This window comes from Pyxicephalus adspersus, chromosome 1, assembly GCF_032062135.1.
Source record: "Pyxicephalus adspersus chromosome 1, UCB_Pads_2.0, whole genome shotgun sequence".
In the NCBI taxonomy this organism is placed as follows: domain Eukaryota; kingdom Metazoa; phylum Chordata; class Amphibia; order Anura; family Pyxicephalidae; genus Pyxicephalus; species Pyxicephalus adspersus.
This window is the reverse complement of record NC_092858.1, coordinates 29,320,379-29,345,472: the sequence shown is the minus strand read 5'-3', so window position 1 is coordinate 29,345,472 and position 25,094 is coordinate 29,320,379. Positions and strand designations below refer to the sequence as shown.

The 25,094-nt window shown below is 37.6% G+C and overlaps 1 protein-coding gene across 1 annotated transcript; it reads right to left on the bottom strand.

The window, feature by feature from the left end:
- SACS (sacsin molecular chaperone) lies at positions 1–25,087 on the bottom strand. The gene is made up of 7 exons (XM_072404943.1): positions 25,051–25,087; positions 24,121–24,206; positions 22,395–22,506; positions 21,842–21,988; positions 19,566–21,048; positions 17,957–18,048; positions 1–13,860 (listed from the first exon to the last, which is right to left on the bottom strand). The coding sequence occupies exons 3-7, from the start codon at positions 22,408–22,410 to the stop codon at positions 2,312–2,314; spliced, it is 13,287 nt and encodes a 4,428-aa protein (XP_072261044.1). The 5' UTR covers positions 22,411–22,506; positions 24,121–24,206; positions 25,051–25,087; the 3' UTR covers positions 1–2,311.
- Positions 25,088–25,094: the final 7 nt, after the last annotated feature.

The following is a 25,094-nucleotide window of genomic DNA, read 5'->3' as shown; positions in this document are numbered from 1 at the left end:
TTAGGTTCACCATTTTATTAAAAATGACCAATGAAGATGAGACAGCATTTTAAGGCTTGTATAAAAGAAAACTTGAATAATTAGGCCAATATTTTATGCTAAACATAATACAAGGCTTTAAACACAATTAACTTAAAACATCCATAGGCTTTATACATTTGTTAAAAAACAATAAGGCTCCAGCATTTGATTAAAGACAAAAAGCTAATCATTTCAGTGCACATATCTGATAAATATTGATATATTTGTTTACAGTTTAGTATTACACATGTTAAAAAATGCAATGAAAATCTATTTTGTACAGTATAAAATGCAGACAAGTTAAAAAAGCAAGGCAATTACAGACATGATTATGCTATGGGACTGCAGGGAGTTAAAAATACCATTTTGTTCTGACCTGCAATATTATCAAACCAGATCCAGCTGATTAGAGCAGGATATTAAAGGGAATTTCTACTATGCACTTGTGATGTGGGAGGTGAGCACAGTACATAACTAATACTTTCACTTTCTTTCTTGGCCAATTCAAGATTCTACTTTGAGCACCTCTAGACCCAAAAACTTGTGGATAACCCACTGCCAGTTTAGGGCCCATTAGGATGAATTGTGATACTTTAACTGCATCATAACATACGTAACATGCATTGCAGTGCTAATTTTTAGGGCAGTGAACCTAAGTTGTAGCACAGTTCAATGCAAGGCAAAGTATAGCAACGGATTGCATTATAAAGAAAAAAAAATATTTCAATAGCCTATTTTTTTTTTTTTACCGGCTGCCTTAATGCAAAGGTTTGTTTAACATATGCGCATTGACGCACCACATAGAACTACATGGACCCTTAGGAATTAAAATTTGTAGTAGATCTTCTTTAGTCACTTGAAAGATCCCAAAAATGCTTAGGGTGGGACTGATGATGTAATAGTCAATGGAGGGTAGTGTTATACATAAAGTACCGTAAACTTTCCCCATCTGATTTAGATTTAGATTTATTTAAATGCCAACACCTCTGTCAACTAAATGCTTAAGAGACAATTTACATATATTGTCTGGTGGGCAAAATCGATCCCTGTTGTGAATTCCATGGGTGAGGTGACCCTGTAAGTGGAAATTCTAACCCACCTAAGGTCTCAATTTTCCTGTTGCATTTTCCATAACACAAAGCCAAATCAAATTCCAACAGGAAGAAAAGGATCCTATTGTTAAGATTATGACAGGTATATATCAGTTTCAGGTGGAATGACCAAAAAAATACAACACCCTTGCTTGGTCTTAAAACGGGATTAAAATTCTGGATAAGATTTACTAAGACTAACCAAAAAAGCAGATGATTCCATGCGCAAGTATCAACCAATGACTGACAAATCAGTTCTCCATGGACATGGAGTTTAAAGATAAAGCAACTGCTACTAGAACACAAATGGCCATAACCCAACAAAAGCAGCAATGACTTGTGCAGCTGACCTACAGCAATACTGCATACAGAGAGAATTGGGTATATCTGGGTGAGGGGATTGTCTTATATGCTGCTCAGCTTTGGTTACATAAAGTGCTATTTTTCTAATATGCACAGCTATACACATATAATTGTATGTACATTTTTCTGCTGCTCTATTCACATTACAAATGTTACCTTGAAGCTCAGAGATACTGCATTCTTATCACTTAGCAAATAATGTCTTCAAAAATAATTTAGCTACCTAACACACATTGCATCCTAAATCTCCAATACATATCCATGATTTAGGTCTCTTCCAGTTGCATGGTTAATGCGTGTTTAATTGATATATCGTTCAATTAAACTACATTCTTCTTAAATAATTATGCAGTACCTTTTAAGCCTAGAAAAGCAATGTGTGCAATTGCATAATCACAGCCTAAATAGCAGCAAGGAATTTGCAAAATATATTCTGTCTTTTTTAAATATCTTTTGTTATAATTTTAAAAGGGCGGTAAACCTATGATGCACATTTTTTAAGGGCAGTCAAGTTAAGATTGCTAGTAACATTCACTGCATGTAAATGTTGTTGGCAGTGTCCTTCAATAGAGTTACCAAGCTGACATCTCTCTGTATGGGAGAATAACTACCCTTAAGGAGATCAAGTTCTAATTATACAATACTGACATATACATTCGTGAATGTTACTACACCAGATACAGAAATAAAGTCTGGTATGACAATAATATCCCTTATCTTAGTTAGGACCTTTAGGAAGGGATCTCTGGCTTTGTGGTACCATTTAGTATCCTGTGCTATGTAGCTTTAAAATGATATCTCTATAGTTGTATATGTAAAAGAATATGTTCTAAGGTTTAAATAATTCTATTTTGTATAAAATTTTCAAGTTTTATTATTATACAGGCAGTGCATTCCATAACTCTCATGGCAACATCTGAAGTAAATCTATCATTTGGAATCTGTGGGAAGGGAAGTAAATCTGGATAACGGGTTTTTAAACTGTCCACACCATAGGCTTCTAAGGTTTGGACATCTTTTGTAAGGCCATCTAGCTGTTGACCATATTCTTCAATCTTTTGTGCAAGTGCAGTTGGCTTTACATCCTTGTCTGATTTCCCTCTTACAGCATAGTCTGCAGCTATCAAAGCTAGTTTTGTGGAAAGATAGCATTTAAAACAGACCCACTCGTTGGCATTTTTGTGCATATCATTTCTTGCAGCTGAAAAGTTAGCCCTAGCTTGTCTTAGCCATCTGCGGGCTTCAACTGGATTCCCAACTGTCTTGAAAGTAGGTGGTACAAAGAAACGTTTGGAATCATATGAACTTGAAGTAGAATCAAACTTTTCTTTATACTGTTGCCTTTCTGACTTGTGACTAGTGGCTTCTTGATTCCAAGAAGAGTAAAACCTCTGGAAAGAGCTTTTGTCAGACTGGAACCTAGCAGATGGTGTTGTGAAGGTCCTTCTCGCTGTTCTTTCAGTATTTTGGTCTACAAAAGCTTGCTTTTCTAGTCGGTTGATTTCATTCTGCAGGTGCTTGAAAACTTCATTTGCTATGTCAAGGTTTTCTGCATTTTTATCAGGATGCCACTTCAGATAAAGCCGTCTAATGATCTTCTTACGTTCAGATTCAGATAATTTCCAGGCCTGTTCAATTACAGTAGTGACTTCTTTTAGAATCTCTGGCAAAGAATTTAACTTTATCTTTTTTGGGGATTGATGTTTTGAAGAGCTTGTCCTGTTGCTTTCTTTACTTTGAAAAGACGGTGCAGTTCTAGGACCAGGTGGTGGAAATTCTGTAGGACTTGTTGGTGTGGATGGAGCACTGTCTTTAGTCTGTGGACATTCCTCTGGCCTAGAAAATTTGTACAGATCAAGTGAACTAACAATCTTGTATTCACTATATCCAATATCTATTTGGTAAAACCTACCAAGAGAACCAGAACTGTCATTTTCTTTCTCCACTTCTTGAACTATGATGGCATATGTGTAAGTTGGCTGGTATGAGCCAAATGAGTCTCCACCTTCAGCATCAACCAAATAGCCAACATATTCACCCGGATAAAAAACATTGGTTGGATCCATAAGGAGTGTGTAATGAATTTCTGCTGGAATGGGAGTTCCAGGCATAGGAAGTTCCAGCTTTGACTGTTCAGTTGAAGAGTCATATTTAACTCCTAAGCTATCAAGCTTTTCATTAATTCTGTAAATGTCATTGCATCCCAACATTGCAATGAGGTATGATGTGTCAGAAATTAAATTGTCTGTTGCAGATTTCAATGTCATTGCTAAGGCCAATAAGAAATTGATATCTTTACTGTCAGAGTGCTGGATGTAAAGCAAGATTACAGCATGTCCATATCTCTTCAAAAATGCCAGTGTTTCACTTTTGCTGTGAGGTATGGGACTAAACCCTTTCACCCTTAATGTGGTTTGTAGTTTTTCAAAGCAAGAAACTTTTAAGCCTTCACGCAAGGCTTTGCAAAGCTTAATGGCCTTCTCCTCATTTGCCAAAAATGCATTGTCATTTTCATGTTTCATAATTCTAATAAGTCCAGTGATGAACTGTTCTGAGGACAGAAGCAACTGAAGTCTCCCTTGCAGAGAACATAAGGTTCCAAACTGGCAAGTTTTTGGTGTCTCTTCATCTAACTGTTCTTCAAGGATACTACTGAGAAGTCGTGGCCTTAACTTTTGTGGGAGAAGCATTATAAGTCGTGTGTGAAAGCCATGATCTTTTCCCATGTAGCACTGACTGAGATCCACCAGCATCTGGACCCCAATGTTTCCTTGAATTCTGCTTTTATAATGTGGCGCATCATCAAATACCAAGATACTTGACTTGACCAATCTTCCATCTTGGCTTGGTAGGTAAAGTCCAAGGTCACGAATGTTTTCAAAGTCATTGCGTACTTTAGTTGAATCATTCTGAAGGCTTTTAAGCAGGCCAGAAACAACTCTCTTTACTGTGCGCATCTCATTGGGGTCTAACTGTTTTCCATCAGAGTTCTTGAAAATGCGACTAAGAACTTCAACATACTGCTTTGTAGAAACAACATCTTCTGTGCCCAAGTTTTTAAACAACTGATGGAATGTTCCTAGCTCCAGAGGTAGTTTGTATAAATAAGGTTTGAAATCTGACTCAAATTCCAGATTTATAACTACCTCTTCTGGCTTCAGAAGTTTCCAGCCATCTTCAACCATGACAAAAGCAACGCCTCTCAGTTGGAACTTGAATTCTTTCTTTTCATTGTTAAGGAATTCATAGATACTTCTAAGAACCTTTGACCTTGTTTTTACAATTTCTTCATCAACGGTTGTAATATTGCATATGTTTCTGCAATTGTTGATGACTTTATCAAGAGAAGGGTCTACATTTACATTAAGCATTGTCAAAATTTGTTCAAGTTGCTCCTGTGGGCCAAGGGTGCTTCCTTCTTGTTCTTTAATGGTCAGAGGGGTAGCTTTTTCAGGAAGAATGGGGCAAGATGTCCACAATAACTGTATAACATCTGTCTGTTTGAACTTTGGATTAACTTGAGCTCCATTAAACCTTATTAGGGGTAGAGTACCATTTACTTCTTGGTACTGAGGATGGAAACGTACAAGTTCTGCAGGTGCTCGTTCCGGGCATAAGAAAGGTATCATAGATAATTCCTTTAAAAAGTTTCCTGACAGTAGATCAGTTCTTTCTTGAAAGACATGGTAAAGAATTACATCAACAGTGTTTTGTAGTACTTCTTTTGACCATCCTTCAGAGGTGGCTCTCATGCTGATCTCCTTTGCAAACTGCAACAACTGCTGTTGAGAAATGACATGCTTCATCCCTATATTTCGAAGAAATTTGATCCATGAAAGGAGAAAGGCAGCTTGGTTCTTTGGCTTTGTAATTTGTTCCAGTTTCTTAAAAAAATCCAGTGGTACAAATAGTTTTTCAGAAAGCATTACTTCAAACACCCTGATAGTTCGATCATAGAAATTCTTGGCAGGCTTTAGCCGACCACTGGCATCATGGATAAAGGAAAGATCTTCTAGTTTTGCAAAAAGTTGGTCCTTTATTGCAGAACTTTCCTCAAGACTACAAAGTCTATTTTTCAGATAAATTAGATGCTCTAACTTTGCATTGTAGGACAGGTTTTCAAACTTTGGCAACAGGTGTTTTGAATAAATCTCCAAGTCATCCATGGGAATGCAGTCTAGTGCCGTGTAAAGTTCCTTAAGGTTAACTTTCTCTTCGAGAAAAGCAAAGGATGAGGAGTTAGACCACTTTTCTACCTCGGCTGATGGTATACTTTTCGTAAGAACATAGCAGGTCCCATACTTTGAAAGGGTAATATAGCGACCACTAACTGACTTGTAGCATGGAAGAGTCTTCAGTATGTTGATGGCATCTTCTGATGCCAAATGATCTAGATGGCAGTTAAAATACATTAAAAGTGCATCAAAGTCATTCTCTAATATTTTTTCAGTCCTAAAACTTGATGTCTGAATCATGTGATATATAGCTTTGAGGATACTTATGGGATTATCAATATTTGCTGTGTGATTTGCCAGCAAGGGAAGCAAAATGTTGTCTTTTGAACAGATTTTGTTTAAAGCTAGTTGAATACATCCAGTCTTCATCAAAGTGTGGAATACTTTATCACTTTGTGCATTTGGAAAGATGGCAATATGCATGAGACTTAATGGCAGCAAAACATCACCATCTGGAATAATAAGCTGGCCGGGTGATACGGTAAACTTTATTCCTGGTAATAAGGCCCAATCCTTGAGTGTTTCTACAACTGTATCAAAAGCTGCACTCATGTCAGTTTGATCATCTTTGATATTAACTGACTCACTGATGAAATGCCAGGTACTTTTTAGCCAAGATTCACTAGCAAAATTATCTTTCCAGGGCACAAAAACTTTTGTTTTATATTCTCTGGGAAGGACGGATGACAACAACTCTGCAAAGCTGTTGATGTCAAAAACTTTTGCGACTTTGTTTGAAAGTAGGATGTTGTTGTATCTCAGATAAAGTGTGTTCATGAACAGATCCTTTCTGGATGGGATTAATTCATGATAGGTGGTTAGGAACTTGGGATGCTTTGTGTCAAAAACTTGCAAAACATTGTCCAGAGTTATCAAAAGTGGTAGGCCCTCAATCTCAATTTCGTTTTCTTCAGCATCTTTAAGACAGTAATCTACAAGAAGTTTCAGACTGTGGAATAACCTTAGATTGGTCTGCTGAAGGCGGCAGGGTAACTTTCCAATGTGGCAGTTTGAGTCAGGAGACGAAAAAGTCATTAGAAAGTTGCGGACATCAGATGGTGTTGCATAAGAAACTGGAATTCCTGCATCAACTAAGCAATGATATAAATTTGATGTTTCATCGCAGTAGTAAACTAAATTGAATCCAATTTCCAAAAGAAGATGTTTGAGCCTGTAAACATTCTCAGCTACTGTTTTACGGGTAGTTATGTTATACTCCATATTTTTCATATGGTGCAACTCATCTTGTAGTAGATTGTCAAAGTATGGCTTGCCAGAATTCACTGCAGACATGTTGACCCATGTAATGATAATGGCAGACTGCCCATCTGATCCATCAACATTTGGGGTGCGCACAACAGGTAGGAGACGTTTGGAATCAGCATAGATGCAAGAATATACAGCTTTTACAAGGCAATACCAGTCTGGCTGCAAATCTAGTCTATTAACTGGAAAAAATGACAAAAACTTCTTCAAAATGTCTTTAACAGCATGAACTGGTGTACTGTGCAAAACAGACACTGTTGGATCACTACCTGGAAAGTTTCGTTTTTTAAGCTGCACCAAGAGCTCCACATAAGCTGGGGCTATTAAGGCTGTCATTAAACTATTATTCCAGTCACTTCTTACTCCAACTCCATCATCATCCCTCCACAGATTTCGTCTAGCAGAATCTAAGGCAAAATGTCCATTGACATGAAAAGGAAGCCCTGTCTCAAGAGAAAGGGGCAGGAAACAGAAAGCTCTAAATGGTTTTTTGTAGTTATGGGTAATACAAGCAGCAACTCCTCCACGTGGAAACAATGTGATGTCTTCATTTTTATGTGCAGAGATTACGCTTTTGATTACTTTATCCATATTGGAGAACCCGGACCGATTACAAATTAACCATGTGGTGAGATTGCCTTCAGAATCCTCAATGTCCATTGTGTAAGTAATCTGTTGAACCGGTATATCTTTTAGTTGTTTTTTCCTGGTAACACTATCAATAACAGATGAATGAAACTGCTTGCGTTTTAGTCGGTCACCATCAGTAATCTTGCCTCTGACATAATACAAAACTTTCAGGGCACCAGTTGACTTCTCTATCTCACAAATTGAAATTTTTTCCATGTGATTCAAAAACATAAGAAGTTCAGCTCCATCTGTACGCAGTTTATCAAGAAGATTCTGCACCATTCGATCTGAGCAAGGTACAGAAGAAATTTCAGAGAATTTTGCCATTTCTGCATTTCGGAGTGGAAACCGAAACATTGTAGCACTGGAAAGGTTGAAGTGGTTTCCTAAATAGAGGTTAAGCACATCTGAAAACTGTGTTCTGAAGTCAGCATCCAAATCTCGAAACATTCGCCCTGGACTTATTGAAGTTGCTCCCGGTGCATATACTGCATGAGGGTCAAAAATACAAATTATGTCATTTGAAGAAATGAATGAAGGACAATCCGTAATGTGGTAAACAGAATTAAACCCTATGCCATACTGTCCAGTTTTTCCAGGGTTGCCTTCCTTTGTCCCTTTTCCCAAGTTCTGGATACCACGGATATCATCATCTGTGAAAGGTTGATTGTTAAATACACACAGTGCAGGACCTTGTAGTGGAGCCCATTTCTCATCAAATATTCTGTCTGATGGATGATGTCTTGGATCAAAGACAAAACATATTTCTGTGGCTTTTGCATCGTCTGCATTTTGTAGAAGTTCTTTTAGCATTTCTTTCTCTGATGGATAGGCATTCAGGATGCTTTTAATTCTACCAGTAAGTTTTTCTTTCTGTCCAAATTCTGTTCCCGGTGCAGCAAAACAGATATTTGAAGCATATCTTTCTAAAGCTTTGTGTCGTTTTGGAATGGACCCCAGTTTTACAGCCACTTCCCTTGGAATGTCAGAATGACAATACTTTACTGCAGTGTCTTTAACTCGAATCCATGGGCAGTCATTATAACATAAAGATTTTGCTGGAAGAAGATTAAAGTTGGCATCTGGCAGAAGAATTTGCCCATAGTTTTTTTCACAAAATTCTTGACTTTTGTCTCTAATAAGTCCCCAAATTCCTTCACTTACAATACGTCTGCAAAGTTGAAAGTCATTTTCTGATATTTTTCTCCCGTTATTTGTACTTTTGACAGCTGTAAGCACGGATGCAAAATCTTCCACAGTAAAGCTAAGTTTTACACCAACACTTTCAAAAAGTTCACGGAAATTATTTTTGTACTTAGTAGGCATTTGATACAAGTAAGGTGCAGCTTCAAAATTCAGCTGAAAGGCAACTTTTTCTGGACTAACATAAATGCCATCTACGAAGATGAAAGGATTTGTCTTTAATTCAGTGACCACCATGTTTCTTGTTGCTTCATTTAGTAACACAGCTTCATTAAGAAATTTATAGCAAGCATTTGTGATATTATCCTGGTAAAGAGTGTTCCCATCTGTATGCTTTGCAACTTCTTTCAGTTGTGCTAATACCAATTCAGCAGTGGGTTTTTTAAGCAAACCTAAATACTCCTTGACTGCCAGTGATATGGGTCCACAGCCCTTAAATGAAGGAGAGTTTTCATTCAGTATTGGTTTCAAAAGGCAAACAATATCCTGGTACTCGGTGGTATACAGATCGGTAGCTGCAAACAAGTGCTCAGGTTTATATTCACTTCCTTTCCACCTCAAAGAAAAGCCTGCAGGTTTAGTTGAAAATGGCAAAAAAATAGTAGTTTGACATATCTTGCAAAATTCCTTTGCCTTTGGGTCTCTCAACTTCAGTTTTTCATCAATCAGACTTAAAATAATATTGCTTCTCATGCAAGCTGCAGCATGGTCACTTTTATTTACTTCTGATATAGACTCTATGCGTTCAATCAAATCCTCCCACAAAATGTCATCTTTCACCATTCCCAGCTGCACTAGTTTCACTAACACTACAGGGTTTAGGTAATTTTGATATGTTCCAAAGGGAAATCTTCCATCTTTATCATCATACAATTTTGCAACTCTACCTTCTGGGTGAATTAAATTTGAAGGTATAACCAAAGGATGACCTTCACTTGAACATGGAATGCATGGTGTTATTTGCAGGATTTCACTAAATGCTTGTATCCTCTCATTTAAAACAAAAAGCATCAGTGGATCACGTAATTCAGGTTGAATCTCAGCGATATGAGGAAAAAAGACTTCAGAAAAAAACTGACTTTCAGAAAAAGTATTCTCAAGAAGTACATCCATACAGCCTGCTTCTTCAAAGCCCATTTTAACCCATGAGGGCAGTTCTACAGCACACAGATTTTTAGAGCCTGTCTTTTTCAAGTATTTTAGGAAAATTTGAAAAGCAGCAGGTCCAATATCTGGTCTCTTTAGTAAAGAGTCATCAAGAAATCGTACGTGTTTCATTGAGACCCAGGATGTTCCATCAGAAAATACTTTCATCCTGTCTTTACCTTTCCCTTTGGCAATGTCTTCATAGAGTCCTTGGCAGATTATAGAAAAGTCATCGTGCACATAGTCAGGATCAGGCCACACTGAATAGTAGTTGTAATTGAGAAGTTCTCCACTGATGGACATGTCTCTTAGGACACAAAGTGCTTCTAGATAAGATCGAACAATTACATGCCTCATGAATACCATATTCCATCTTCCTTTGGTATCAGTTTTCCAGATTTCTTTACGGTTTGAGGTCACAGCAAAGCAACCATTTATATGCAATGGAAGACCAGTTTTTATCCGTAGAGGCAAGTAACAGAACACTTCTCCAACGTTACTGGAGAGTGGTTTTACTGTCCATTTACAGTTCTGACCTTCTGAAAGCATTACTGCCACTCCACCACATGGAACAAGTCCAAGTCGTTTTCCACTATCACTTAAGGCAAACTTTAAAGCTTCAACAGTGTCCATGCAAGAACATATAAGCCATGTTGTTGAATCTACAGTTTTCTGTGGAAGTTCCTCTGTCATTCTTTTGTTCTGTCCAGATTTAGCCATCTCAAATATATTTGCTGGTTCATCTTCTGGGCCTCGGAATAAGGGCGAATGAAGGTCAACTATCCGTCTAAACACATGGTGATACTCTTGAACGACAATCTGCAAGATGGAGGATGATTTTGGCATTTCTGATGGAAATTTCTTAGTTGTAACACAATTGTGCATCACTCTGGCAGCTTCTTTTAGAAGACTTGTTGGGTGAAGTAAAACCTTTGAGGAACATTCAGTTTTTTTAATGGTCACTGTGTCTTTTGCTAATACTGGATCTGATTCTTCAGGCTTTAAGTATTTGAGAACCATAGAGTTCACATTCTGAGTAAACAGAATAAGTCTATAGCCACACAGGCTGAATTCATCCACAAGTGTATATATATCTGCAGTGTTGTAGCATGCATTGCTAATTTCACTTACTTTTGCTTCTTGCTGTGTTCTAAAAGATAGCCTGAAAAGTGTACCTTTGTAACAGTATGGCGTCTCCACAGCAAGTGGTAAGTCACACTTAAAAACACCCAAGAATGGTTTGAATTGATTGGGAAATTTGCGAAGTCGTTTCTGTTGCTTGCTCCAGTTAATTTTAATACCTGGATTAGATTTGTCTCTTATGTGTTTGCTAATATGGTTGATATTGGGATCAAACATGATCATGAATTCTCTACTCATGATAATGGGAATGTCAGTAACATGATACACAGAGTTAAATCCCAGACCAAACTTCCCAACCTTGTCTACCTCACTTCTTTTCAATGACTCCCCAAGTCGGGTTATGTTCATGAAATCTTTGTCTGTAAATTCAGAATTGTTGTAAGACCACAAAGCAGGTCCATGACATGCTGCCATTCCAGGATCCAGAAGATTTTCCCTTATATCCATATTTCTTCTCATATCAATCAAAAAGTTGCACTCTGTGGCTGAGGCATCATCTGCATTTTGAAGAAGCTCTTTGAAGATATCTGAAACTGAAGGGTATTCTTCTAAAATGTTTTTGATTCTTACCGTAAGAGGTTCTCTTTGCCCTGATTGTTCAAACCCCATGTTTTCTGGATTAATAAGTCGTGTGCTTAAACAAGGTACATTCAGCCATTCTGCTGTTTTCATTGGTATATCTTCATGTATCAATATTATTGGTTCAACAGAATCTTCAAGGAGGTCATTTAAGTCATCAACTTTGATATCACAGTAACAGCATTCGTGTATAGGCCTCATTATAAGTTTGGAAGGATCTTTGTTGTAATGCACAGGCAATGGGGTTTCTGGACTCACCACAATCTGATGACTATACATCCATCTCACAATATTCAACATTATGTTAAGGTTCTGTCCATTCTCTTCTTTGTCCATAGTTTTCTTGCTTCTCTCATAAATGATTTTTACAACATCAAAGATATGTTCAGGAGTTAGTGCCTCAACTGAACCACACAATTTAAATAACCTGTGAAATTTCACCATTGTGTTTGGTATACTGTGCAAAAATGGCTGAAGGTCAAGACTGTGTATTGAGGATATTACTGCTTGCTTTGGAGAACAAAATGTTTTTCCTGTCCAAACCCATGGAAATGAAATTGCTTTATACAGCTCTTTACCTTTCTCAAGAGACTCCTGCATGAAGCCATAAATCTCCAATAAAATATGCTGGAATTGATAATAGTCCTCATCAGTAATTGTTTTGGAATTATTCCAGTCAACCACAACCTTTAGATGTTTTAGCACAGCTTCAATGCTAGGCTCCTTTAAAATGCCCAGGACCTTTTCAATGTTGTCATTCATGTTTTCCACCAGGGGAACAGATGATCCTACAAGAACTGCATAACAAATGTTGCACATTTCTCCAGGGGCATACAGTTTGAACTGGTCTCCCATCCAAACCAGGGAATTAGGATAATTTGGTGGACGTTCTTTGATGGCAGGAATCCATTTGATTTTTTTTAACACGGCTTTTGCTTCAGGTGACTGTATGAGTTTGTATGTTTTTTTCAAAACTGTCAAGAGAGTCTTTGCTTTTTTGAGGACTATGTCGTCGTTTTTTCCAGATCCACTGTGTAAAGCTTCAATTTTCTTTGCAATCTGTACAATGTCTTTTTCTAAAATATGAGAATCATTTTTGAGCCCTATTTGTCGAAGGGAGTGCAAAACATCTGAAGATGTAAATTGGGCAGGTGGAAAATACAGATGTTCTTCAGCGCAAAAGAGGCTTTGGAGGACAGCCACCTCTGGATCAAAAAGTTCATTAGCGGACACAAGTCTGTCTTTGTTAAGGGGCAAAAATTTAAGATTAGACAGCCAATTAATTATAGCTAGATTTTCATTCTTTAAAAAGGTAAAATTTTCAAGAACCCAAAGCATCACACTTGTCCTTTCTTCACTGGAATAAAAACCTTTCTCTATATCTTGCAAGATAATTTTTGCACAGTCTGTACTCTTTAGCTGCTCAACTTTGAGCATTTTAGTCAAACGGATAGTCTCCTCATCACTGCTATCAATTACAGGGAAGGAGAGTCGAGTATCCGGGGGAAGTCTGGCATTGTGATGAAGAACTCTACAACCTCTCAAGAAAATGTAAGAATTTTTTTGATCTGAAGTCTGTTCTACCTTTTTAAAGACCATTAATTCCTGAATTATCTTTTTTTCTTTTTCATTAATGTCTGTTAAGCTAGCAAGGAATCTCCTTAGCGTGTCTTTGTGAGCTGGGGTCAGTGAAGCAATCTGACTGGAGAGTTTTTGAAGAGACATCCTGTCCATTATTTGGAGGAGAGCGCTGGGTGTTGGAGGATAGACATATTTTTTAAGAAGTGGATGTTGTATGGCTGGATCTAAATGCTGGAGGACAATGCCACCAAGGTTTTTAATTATTTCTGGCAAATGTTCAGGCAGCTGAGTGTCTGTTACATCATCATATATTACAGGAGAAGGTGACCTCAAACGAATGAGCTCTAGTGCAGCTTCCTCTTCTTCTAGAGTCTTTGTAGGAATAAGTGGCATGTCATCAAGACATGTCAGATCTTCAGAAAAATGGATGTATAAGAGTTTCCAGACCATTTTAAGCCATGAGATGGGAGGATGCTTACTGTCCTTGCCCGGGGTCCATTTGACCACCAAGTCTCTTGTAGGCCATGTCATATTCATAACTTCCTTAGTAAGGCGTATAAAACGTTCAGGATTCAGGAGCTGCAGTTGGGTACATGGTCTTCCTGTTAAAGAAGAAAAACAGATCAGGGGCCAGCATTACCTGTAAAAAGTTAAAAAGGTGTCCTAAACATTTGGTAATAACGAATAATGAGGAACTAAATACATTTAAATAAACTTTTTAAATAAACTTTTGTTTGAGATTTCTCGCTTTGTACATTGGGATTTAAAGGATTTCCTTGTGCCCTAACCAAATATAATTTAATGAATTCTCAGAATAAAGTATTAACATTTGTATCCAGCCAAAACTCTTTTTCATTAAAATGAATAGAACCCCTTTGAATTTTTTTTACTGCTACATGCAGCTCCATTAGAAAGATATCCCCCCCCCACTTCTTGTGCCGACAAGGTTTGCCAGACATGAACTAAGGATAATTCTCCAACAGCAGTAGGAATAAAATTGCTTTTCCTTCATATTGTAGGAAGGTTTTTATTTCCATCCTTGTAAATACTTCCTCAGTTTTGTCATGTGAAACCATTAGTAGGATAGAAGTGAGGGTAAATATCAATAACAGAGCCCCAGAAAGAGGTATAGCAGCACAATACTATTTAGGCAAATTTTGTCAATAAATTCAATTGTACTTAAAATAGAGGGAGCCATATAAACAAAAAAGGACTCATAAAACTTTTTTTTTAAAAAAGCTGAGCATTCAACAACCCTCTTGGGGTAACATTTTGGGTAACAATATGCTGTAAAAGTTCCTCCTGCCTTACATTTAAACCTTTACTTAGAACCAGAGTGTAAAGTCCCTGAGATTTTAAGTTTAATTTACTTAGCCTTTAAAATAATAGTAATAAAAAGATTTGCCATATTGGAGGTGTTGACTTTCTATATATGATTTGCGATGCATTATTTCTGCATGATATTGCAGTTTTGCTCACTTGGACATTACCACTGTATGTAATAAAATAGTATAGTGATGATATGGTATATTGTTTAATTAGAATTGGGTAATTATATCTCTGCCCTACTTACAAAAATAATAATAAATACTACTACTAAAATTCAAGGAAATCTAAATAGAATTTTTTTTTTTACTAAATCCACGATCAAAATGGACTTGCACTTTCATCGAGATATCCAGGTTTTGTTTAAATTTAAAAATGTGTCTACCATCACAATACTCACCTTCATTCAAATACTGCCCCTCAAAGGCTCACTGGGCTTGATTTATGAAAGCTCTCCAAAACTGGAGAATGTTGACTATCCTGGGTGAACCTGATGATCCAGCAAACCTGGAATGGATTTGTAAAAATAATTTGCTATTACATGGCAAATGTTTTTAATCCTGAACCAGATCCATTCCATTGTTATCCCATGATAGTCTACCTTCTCCAGTGTTGGAGAGCTTTCGCAACTCCATTGGTATTGGTTGCCTTTCGGGGTTGAAAGACATCATCCAACACACTTTATGTGTGCCCAGGAAGTCAATAACATACCCCAGCAAGTGCACAATTATACAAGAGTGTAAAGATGAAATGCGTTGGGTCAAGAATTGTTTAATATCACTATGATCTAATATTTAGGGATCTAATTTGTGTAGTCAGCTGGTCACGTACCCCATGAAGTTATAATGGGGTTGACCACATGCTAATATTTTATACTATGTTACTGACGGCTCTTGATATACCAACTACTTTGACAGTAATATAATCATTTATTTCCAGCTTCCTTTATTATTTTACATTATAAAAATTTGTAAGGTAAAGGGTTTCAAAGCTCAGCAGCCAGTACAACAAATTCATGCAGAAACTAACTAGCTTTACAATTCCATGCTAAGCAAAACAAAATAATTTCCACTTTCACCCTGTTCATGCATCGGATGTTAAAGGTTCTCTGTCACAAAGTAAACAAAAGTCTCAGGTTAGTTTGGTTAAAATATATAGTTAACAACATCTATTGTTATTTAGATCTTACTTATGGTATTCATTCTCATAAATTGGGGCCAGAGTGCTGTTGAACACCTAAGGCTAAATTATTAAAGTTAAACTAAACCAAAAAATTAAAAAACTGTCACCAGCCAGATCTTTTATTGCAGAAAGGCCAGGTGATATCCCTTACCAACTTGGTCACACTTTTTTAATTGCACTCACCTGTCTGCATTCCGTCACCAGCGCCTCCATCTTCTTTCTTCTGATTGGCCAGGCTGGGATGATGTAACTCCCACGTAGAAATTCATTCAGTCCTGGCAGCCGCAGGGGAAGGTGGGATGTGCCAGGTATCCAGGCTTCTTACCCTGAGCTCCACATGCAGCCACTCTAACTGACTGATATGCAACTATACACAATGACTACTAATAGTAAGACACTACATTTTCCGGTTTCTTCTGTTAACTGCTTACATATTTATTTTCCACATGCACAAATGCATGTCAGCTGGAAACCACTGTTTCAAAGAAGCACTATGCAAATGTAAGTGTCAATATGGCTTCTCAATAACATTTATCTGTTAAACACACATTATTTTAAAACAATATTCTGTCACACGTCTGTTAGAAGAAAACATACTGGGTGCAATAAAACACTACCACATTCTATGGATCTCCAGTTCTGCAATACCAGTTTACTGTACCTGCATATCCCCAAAGAAGCTGTTGTGCTACAATGTAATGTCACAATATTAACATGATATATAAAGAATACACATGTTGACAAAGTCCTATTAAAGTTAAAGCATCAAACACATCTATACACTTCTTAAGCAAAACAAGACATCCAAAAGCCCCAAGGCTGCTGCTGGGTGCTGCCATATTGAATGAGATTTTAGCAACCTCAGTAGGCTTTAAAGTAGTGACAGTCCACTAAATTCTACTTCTTGCCTCCCCGGACTACCACAGTAATAAGATACTTCCAGGAAAAAAGGAGCTATCATATGCAGACTTTGCTAGAGAATTACTCTTACTGAAATACTGAAATTTAATTATGGCAAGACAAAAAAGGTTTCCAGAAAGATAAAAACACTGCAAAGAAACACTTAAAACAGCGGTTGCCAACTGGTGGTCCACAAGAAAATTTTGGTGGTCCGTGGTTTTGGCGGGTGCGCCGTCCCCCCAGGGGGGTCAGTAGAAGGACCCCACTGGGGGGGCGCATCGTCCGGAGCACCAGACTATGTCCCTCGTACAGATCAGAGGGCTCAGGGCAGTGGGTGGGCTGTGTCTCTGGACACAACCTGCCCACTCTCCTATTGCTGACTCAGACTTGCGATGGGAGAGTGGGCGGGTTCTGGCAATATGACTTCAGTATGGGGGAAGTTTCTTCCCCTTTGAGTGACACATGGCTCCCCGCATATGCGGCATATGCACAGTCTGAAGCCGGTAAATTTAGTGGTCCTTGGGTCCAAAAAAGGTTGGCGACTACTGACTTAAAATACCTAATTTTTGTTTGTTTGTCAAAGTAGGTGACAGGGTTTCTTCAAATGTCTACATAGTTATATAATCATGAGGATTCTCTTACTGAAAGGTGAAATTTTAGCACTTATTAGCATAAATATAACTTCACCCCAGATGCTTAAATATGATCAATTGCGGACTACAATGTTTTCTAATTTCTATAATTGAAATGATTGAACATTTTATTTTCCTTTTCTATACATTTAAAAAATAAGGCATCTGCATCATGCAAAATGCAAAGCAATTATTTTTAATATCATTTAACTATCATTTTGGCGCAGGCTCCTTTGTTGCAGACCTCACTGTGTGATGCCCAGTGCTTCTGGAGTGAAAGGTAAGTATAGATCTAAAGGAGTTGGTGATAACTAGAAGTAAATGCCTGTGTTAGGCTAGTATTGCACTTGTTTTTTTAATTCTATTTTAATACACCCTAAAATAACTGCTGATTTTGCTCTTTCACCTAAGACTGTAATGTCAATACACTGTTGTGCCAAAATGGTTACTAATGGTTGTGTTTCAAATGCATAAAATCCCCCCGGTCTCTGCTGGTGTCTTTAGGGTGAGCGCATTATTTCATAGTTGTAGTTCTTACCCCATAGGGAGCATCTCACACAGCACAGCGATTGATGTTACATTGGAAAAACATATTATTTACCTTATTTAACTTATGTTTAAATACCTTAACAAAATAAAATAATTCACAGTCTATTACCTCGACTAACTGCTGCTTCCTTTAAAGCAGTCAAAATTTCCGGTTTTAAATCTTCAGAAAGAAGTCTTCCTTCTAGACCTGGGAAAAGTGACCTGAAAGAAAGACAAAGAATTATTTCTTATATTGGGTACTTAATGCATTTTTGAATAATCAAACAAATCAATTACACACTACTTGTATGTAAAATGGGTAATAAGTAAACTTTTCTGTTGAACTGCTGGATTACAGCAAAAAACTCAATTAAAACAAATATTTGGACTACGTTACCTTTCAAAGCATTTATACTTGTGCTCAGCCAGACTTATGACTCAAGAAATGTAGCACAGATGGAACTTCAAACTTCCTACAGAGTACAGGGTAGTCAGGGATCCCCCTTGCTGTTACTTCTTAAATATCATAATAATTTTTCATGGCATTTAATCATTCTTTTAGTGCAATATGATGATTTCATACATAGACATAGCAGTGGCAGCCCATCATTGTATATATTGGTTCAGAAAATAAAGTATTACTATGCTTATATGAATATATGAATTTTCATAAAAAGTATTCTATCATGTTATAAAAACATGAGCTGTCACCTGAGACCAGCTTCTGAAAATATTAGATATCTGGCTTTGCTGGTTTCTAAATTATTAATGAAACAAAGTATGCAGAAAATCAGGACAGAGCAATACCACTAGTGATAATCTACATACCAAGTCTAGGGCCAGGGCTATATATACTGAAGCCGGGGTTTTAGAGTACAGCCAGGCAATGATTATTTCAGGGAGGAAGTTTGCAATACCAGCCTATATCTCTGTCTTTACAAGTTTCAGAAAATGGGGTTAAGGTGTTGTAGCTGTGAGAAGAATGAAATCTGCATTCCATTAAATAAATGTTGAAAATAACTCTTTTTGCGTGTACAAGCAAATGATATCACAAATTTTATATGAAGGAACATAAGAATATTATAAAAGTTCTGATGTTTACAACATAATAATAAATAACATATCTCCTAGTCCTGTATATACACCAAGAAGAACCATCTGATACAAGATGGCTACTTTCCTCCTCCAATAGTGGTGGCCTCCCATACTATCCATGTCCTGGCAGGTAAAAATCTAGTCCTGGGTGTTTTGTCCATGCAGGTCAGGAAACAGGCTCACATAAATACCTGCCTTCCTTCTACATACATCCACCACCCTTCACTACCTTACTGGACAGTCTGTCATCAGGATTGCAAAATACCTGACAATTCCTGGTACAGTATTCAAATGTCAAAAGCTTCCCTCACATAGGAAAGAACCATTGTTATAATCTGGGGTATGGGAAGAAAATGTCCTGGCATATATAAGGTCTGATTGGGACCAATTTAAAGCTTACACGGGACACTGAGCTTGCACACAAATGTCAATAGGGATGGCAGGTGACATGAGAAAAGGCAATAGGAAGCAAATATTTCTGCAGTGACTGTATATTTGTAGAGGGCAGCTTGAATTGAACCCCCCGTTGTACAGCAAGTGCACCATTTTTAGAGCAACAACATATAAAAAAACAAGAGCAAGTAAACAGATTAGCACCATACCACCACATATTAACACCACAAGTGCAAAAACTTTATTCATACCTGGGAAACTCCTCTGAGATGATGTAAACAACATCCTTTTCTGATACAGATGAAGAGAAAGAAATAAAATTCCCATTTTGCAGAGGAAGCATTTCGAGCCCTATAAGTTCACTGTAATTCTCATCACTGAGTATGAACTCAAGAAGGTGAAACTTCTCATTTTTGGGTCCCCTGTGTGGACATTTCCTCAACACCTGACGGACAAGAGCTGGGGTGACCTTTTTTACTGACTTAGAATTATTAAATGGAATTTGGAATGCAGCAGCAACATTTGCCGGAACCTTGGCAATCTGAGTCCCTGAGTTCTGGAGGTAGTTCAGAATAGTTTTTGTGTATTCTTTGCTTTCATCTATCTCTGTGAAGTTGACATCAGACTCTTTTAACCAGCACTTCTTTGCGGAGAATATCACCGCATTCTGGAATAACATCTTTAGTAGAGGTTCTACAATGGGTTTCCAATGTGTCCTAACTCTGTCAATCTCTGGCCATACTCTGTAGATACTTTCAGCAGATAGAGGGAAGTCTGGATTCTCTTCTGTCTCCATTCTCTTGATTGCTTCTAAGATAAGAGTGGCATATGCTTTTGGGACAACATTCTTGACGAGAAGTTCATTCCAAAGAGCAGCAGGATCTCGCCACTGGTCCAGTTCTCTCCATTTGATACTCCTACGGTTGTCTGTTAAGCCAAAGAAACCACTGATGTGAACCGGAAGACCTGTCTTACTTTCATCCCCTGGAGGTAAGGGGAGAAAACAAAAGGCTCTTCCAACAAACTCTGATTCTGCTCCCTTTTCTTCACAATTACCCCATAAAGGCATAGCAATTCCAATAGTAGGAACAAATTTGAGGTCATCGGCAAGACAGTCTAATTCATTGCATATTCCCCGGCCCCCAACACTGTTGCATACTAACCATGAGGAAGTTTGTGTTTCCTTGACACTTTCATCCTCAACAACAATATTTACATGATATGTGACACAAGTTATACTATTGCTTGGCACACCTTTGCAGTATCCATCAATTGATGAACCAAGAATCTTGATAGAATTGGGTCTATCATGTTTTAGAAGTTTGTTCTCGCTAGCTGTAACCCGAAAAATAAGCTTTTCAGAGCCATCTGGCTCTCGTATGTGAAGAGACACTTTTTGGACATTCTTTAGAAACAGAAGCACAGTATCTGCATCAGCTCTGAAGGATTCATAGAGTTCTAGAACCTTTTCTTTATTGTATAAATTACTACTTAGTAAGGAAGGTTGGACACGGAGAGGAAATCTAAAGAAGGTTCCTGGAAAATACCCTTCCGTAAATGTTTCTTTAGTGCTTCCAAAAATGTTAAGAAATGGGGCAAATTGGTCCTTAAGTTCATTTATGTCTTTGCTGTCCTCTTTAATGCTCCAACACTGGCCCGACTCATGACGTCCAAAGAGTACCTGGTGTGGATCCAACATGCCAATTTGATCTCCACTAAAAATACTGGGAACATCTACAAAGAAAATAAAAAAACAAATCTTTATGCATCATCAGATTTAGATTTTTTGCAGTTGAAAATCAAAAGCAAATATCTGATCTTATTAGCTGACATTTATAGATAAATACAAAGTCAAATGAGGGAAAGCAAAAAGCTAGGTATCACATGTAGAAATCAATTTGGCCTGAATAGAACTAAGCCCATAAAATATCACTGGACAAGATTAAACCTTGGAAATATCATTGAACAGAACCCCTAAAATACATGGATATTCTTTCTTTTATATACAGGAATGCTTTTTAATTCAAAGCAAAAAGTACACACAAAGGGTGTTTGGTGACTAGAAGAATATGTATGTTTCTAATTCTAGGGATTTTAACTCCATTTTGAAGGTGGCAAGGTCATAAATGTCTGAGGGGACAAAGAAATTGAGCATTTGTAAGTTAGGAACCCACAGATCATTAGGAAAACATGTATACTTAAGAAAAAACAAATACAAAATTGTAGTGATGCAAAAAAGGGTTCAGTGTGGAAGCAATGTAGATGGGGTGTGGTTGTCTTAATGGTGGTACACAGCTAAGCAACCTAAAATTAATATTTCTTTTTTAGATTAATAAATTATTTAGCATTTGAAACTCTGTAAACTTTGTGTCAACTTGATGATACTGGGCATGTTTGCATTTGTATTTAGTTAAAGTGGAGTTCCAGGCAGTAGCAGAACAGATACATAAAACACCATTAAATTCTCAATGCAATTTTGCAAGCATGTTCAACTTGTCACCTAACCTTATTGTCAGAAGTTTCTCACCTGTTATATGGTACACAGAATTGAAGCCAATTCCAAACCTTCCAACTTTAAGGGGGTCATCTTTTTTCCTACTTCTTGCAATTTCTTGAATTCCATGCCAGTCTTCAGGGGTGAAAACTGCATTGTTGTATACATAAAGTGCTGGTCCTAAAAACAAAGAAAAATGTATAGTATAAGTAAAAGAGCATTTAGAACACTCATAAATAGGAACATTTAGGAGACTCTGCCATGGCCCTCCCCTTTATTCCTAGTGGACATGTAACTAATAGGCACACCAAAAGCAGCTCCAGTACAACCCCTAAGTCACATACAGTCCATGTTTAGATGCAGTTAGGCAAATGTTCAGCTATTCTGGGCTTAGAAAAGCAGGAATATTATACTTCTGTGAGACAAATGTAAAGGATCATCAAACTTCATGAAGTATAACTTCATCATGAAGGAGATCCTAATCTGACTGACGCACTAAAAATGTCTTCCAGTCCCTAGCTGGTACACACAATATATCTGTAGTATTCAACTGTTTGTTGCACAAGTGAATTCCTGGCAAACCCACCTTGATACTGGGCCATTTCTTTAGAATAAAGAGTTTCGGTGCCATAATGTGTTTCATCGTAGAGAAATTTCACTTCACTGGCACCAGCATCCTCTGCGTTTTGAATCAGCTCCTACAGTACAAAAAATATTAATTCTTTAGGATGTCTTTTACATTTATTGTAGCAATTCAATCTAATACACAAAGACTTTTCAAGACCAGGGTACCATTATGCAAAAACATTATAATTATATAAAAATCACAGATCTGACTAAAGCTCCAGGCAATCAACTTAGCATACAACTAAAAAATATCATACAATAACTGCTTTACTTGCCAAGCAATTTGAAAAGTGATACAGACCTCCCACAGTAGACAGCACAGCCAGCTTGGCGACTTCACATACATACCGAGGAGATAAGCAAACTGCATAAATTGTTTTCTAATTCCCTTTTTAACTCATATGTTGTAGAGTACAGCAGATGAGGAGGAGGTGAATTACAACACATCACACGAACAGGAAAGTTGCTGGATTATTTTATTGGCAATGCCACAATAAGCCCCAACATGCAATAGGTTGTGCTGGGGATTTTTTGAACCAAAAACATGCTTCATAATCACACAGCTGTGTTTTTGCTTCAGAATTTCAGTTTTCTCATGCAAATGAAATGGTATGGTAATATTTAAACATCAGTTACTACTACCAATATCTTGCTATTATCACTGACAAGTCATGCGGTTAAAAATTGGCAGTGTTCTCCCCAGTCCCTTTTAGCTGGATGTCCAACCCAGAACTTGTTAAGAAGCTGTAGGTGGGTGGCAGCCCCTGTATTGTGAGCCAATTTTTCAGAAACCACCTAAAACAGGCTGGTGGTTACTGAAAAGTTGGGTCACAATTAGTGTTGGTCGAATATCTCACTATTCAATTCGTCAGCTATTCGATTAAATAGGGGGATATTGTTCGGGTGATCGAATGCCGAATTCGAACACCATTAAAGTCAATGTTGGGAAAATTCAAGTTATTTTTTGGGACTGTGAGGAACTGCCACCTCCACTGAACTGACAGCTCCGCTCCCCTGATTGCTCTTGCAGCCCTTTACTAGTTTTATGTGTTCTTGGATACAGTCCTGTGTTCCTGGATAGAGAAACTCTTTCCAGGAATAGGAATAGTGCTCCCTGATTGGCTGAGGAAAGCTGTGTTCCTGGATAGAGAAACTCTATCCAGGAACACATACTACAGGGCGGCAACAGCAATCAGGGGAGTGGAGCTGTCAGCTCCGCTCCCCTGATTGCTCTTGCAGCCCATTGCTAGTTGTATGTGTTCTTGGATAGAGTTTCTCTATCCAAGAACACAGGAGTCCTGTGTTCCTGGATAGGGAAACTCTATCCAGGAATTAGGGATAGTGCTCCCTGATTGGCTGAGGAAAGCTTTCCTCAGCCAATCAGGGAGCACTAGAGGTTTTGAATGGGGAGACTTGTCCCCATTTAACCTCCAGTGCCAGGGATTGCACACTGTTCTCAATAAATGCTGGCCGCAGCAGCATTTATTGAGAACATCCCTGAATCCCATGTTTTTCGGGTCGGATTTATCCAAATTCGGACAGCCATATTCGGGTTGAATATAAGGTCAACCCCAATTCGAACACCAACACTAGTCACAATACAGGGGGGGCTGCTACCCACCTACAGCTTCTTCCCACGCAGCCTAAAAACATATTCTGGGAAGGACGCTAAAGGGGATTCTCACCTTTAGAATTTGTCCTCCTTCTGGGTATCTCCTTAAAATATCCTTAAGGAAGTCAACAAGTGGTGGGGTGGTTTGTCCAAATTTACCTGAAACAAAAGGCACAAATATTACTGAAACATGTATACCCAGAAAGTGACAATACATAACAAACATTACAATTTTAAGAATAACACATTTCCTGTCCCTGGATAGTCAAGCTGACATATCCGCTGTATCTATGAAGGGACCTATGGCTGTAACCCAGACTCGATATCAAACATATCTAGCTTTGTCCATCTCAGTTACTTGGAGGACCATGAAACTAGTAGTTTGCACTAATAGGATAACATTGTTTTATTCCTTCATGTTTGCTCAAAGAAAGTGAAATGGTCACTGTATTTGTGGCAAGATTACAAGTATCTTCTATACTTTCTAAAAATTTTCTTAGCCTGATAAAAAAAAAAATTGTAAAATATATTAAATTTTTGTTCAAGGGTTTAGGATTATTAGGAAAACTCAGCATTTCCTAAAGTAACATTAAACTCTCATTTTTAACATTATATTTTATTATTTTTTAACATAATATTTTTACCTTTAGTTTTTTCTCCGAAAGCAAAAACTGCAAATTACACTTTAAAAATTTGTGATCAGGCATGTCTTTATTCCAGAAAGGAACAGGGAATGTCCAATGAATGGCCAAAAATCCAAACTAAGGAGAGAATGAGGAAGAAGATGGTGGAGCCCTGGACAGAACAGGGACAGGAAAATATAGCAGGGTTTAGTTCCGCTTTAAACTATGTAGCACCCAAATAAGGATAAGAGAGCACATTAAGTGCCAAATAGCATGAATGTGTATATGATATATAATACCAATCCCAATATCCTACACCCTTATACCAGAAAAGCAAAGAGTAGCACTAATGAAAGCTCTGTCAAACAACAAATAGTTACCTCCTCCTTTTAGGCCTTTTGACTGGAGGTTTAGAAATATTTGT

Excerpts from the sequence above, each read along its gene's own strand:
- SACS (XM_072404943.1), bottom strand. Across the intron at positions 21,049-21,841 it reads TTCTGTGTACCATATAACAG|ATGTTCCCAGTATTTTTAGT; the intron begins GTGAGAAACTTC and ends TTTTCTTTGTAG. Across the intron at positions 13,861-17,956 it reads GGAAGCAGCAGTTAGTCGAG|GAAGACCATGTACCCAACTG; the intron begins GTAATAGACTGT and ends CTTCTTTAACAG.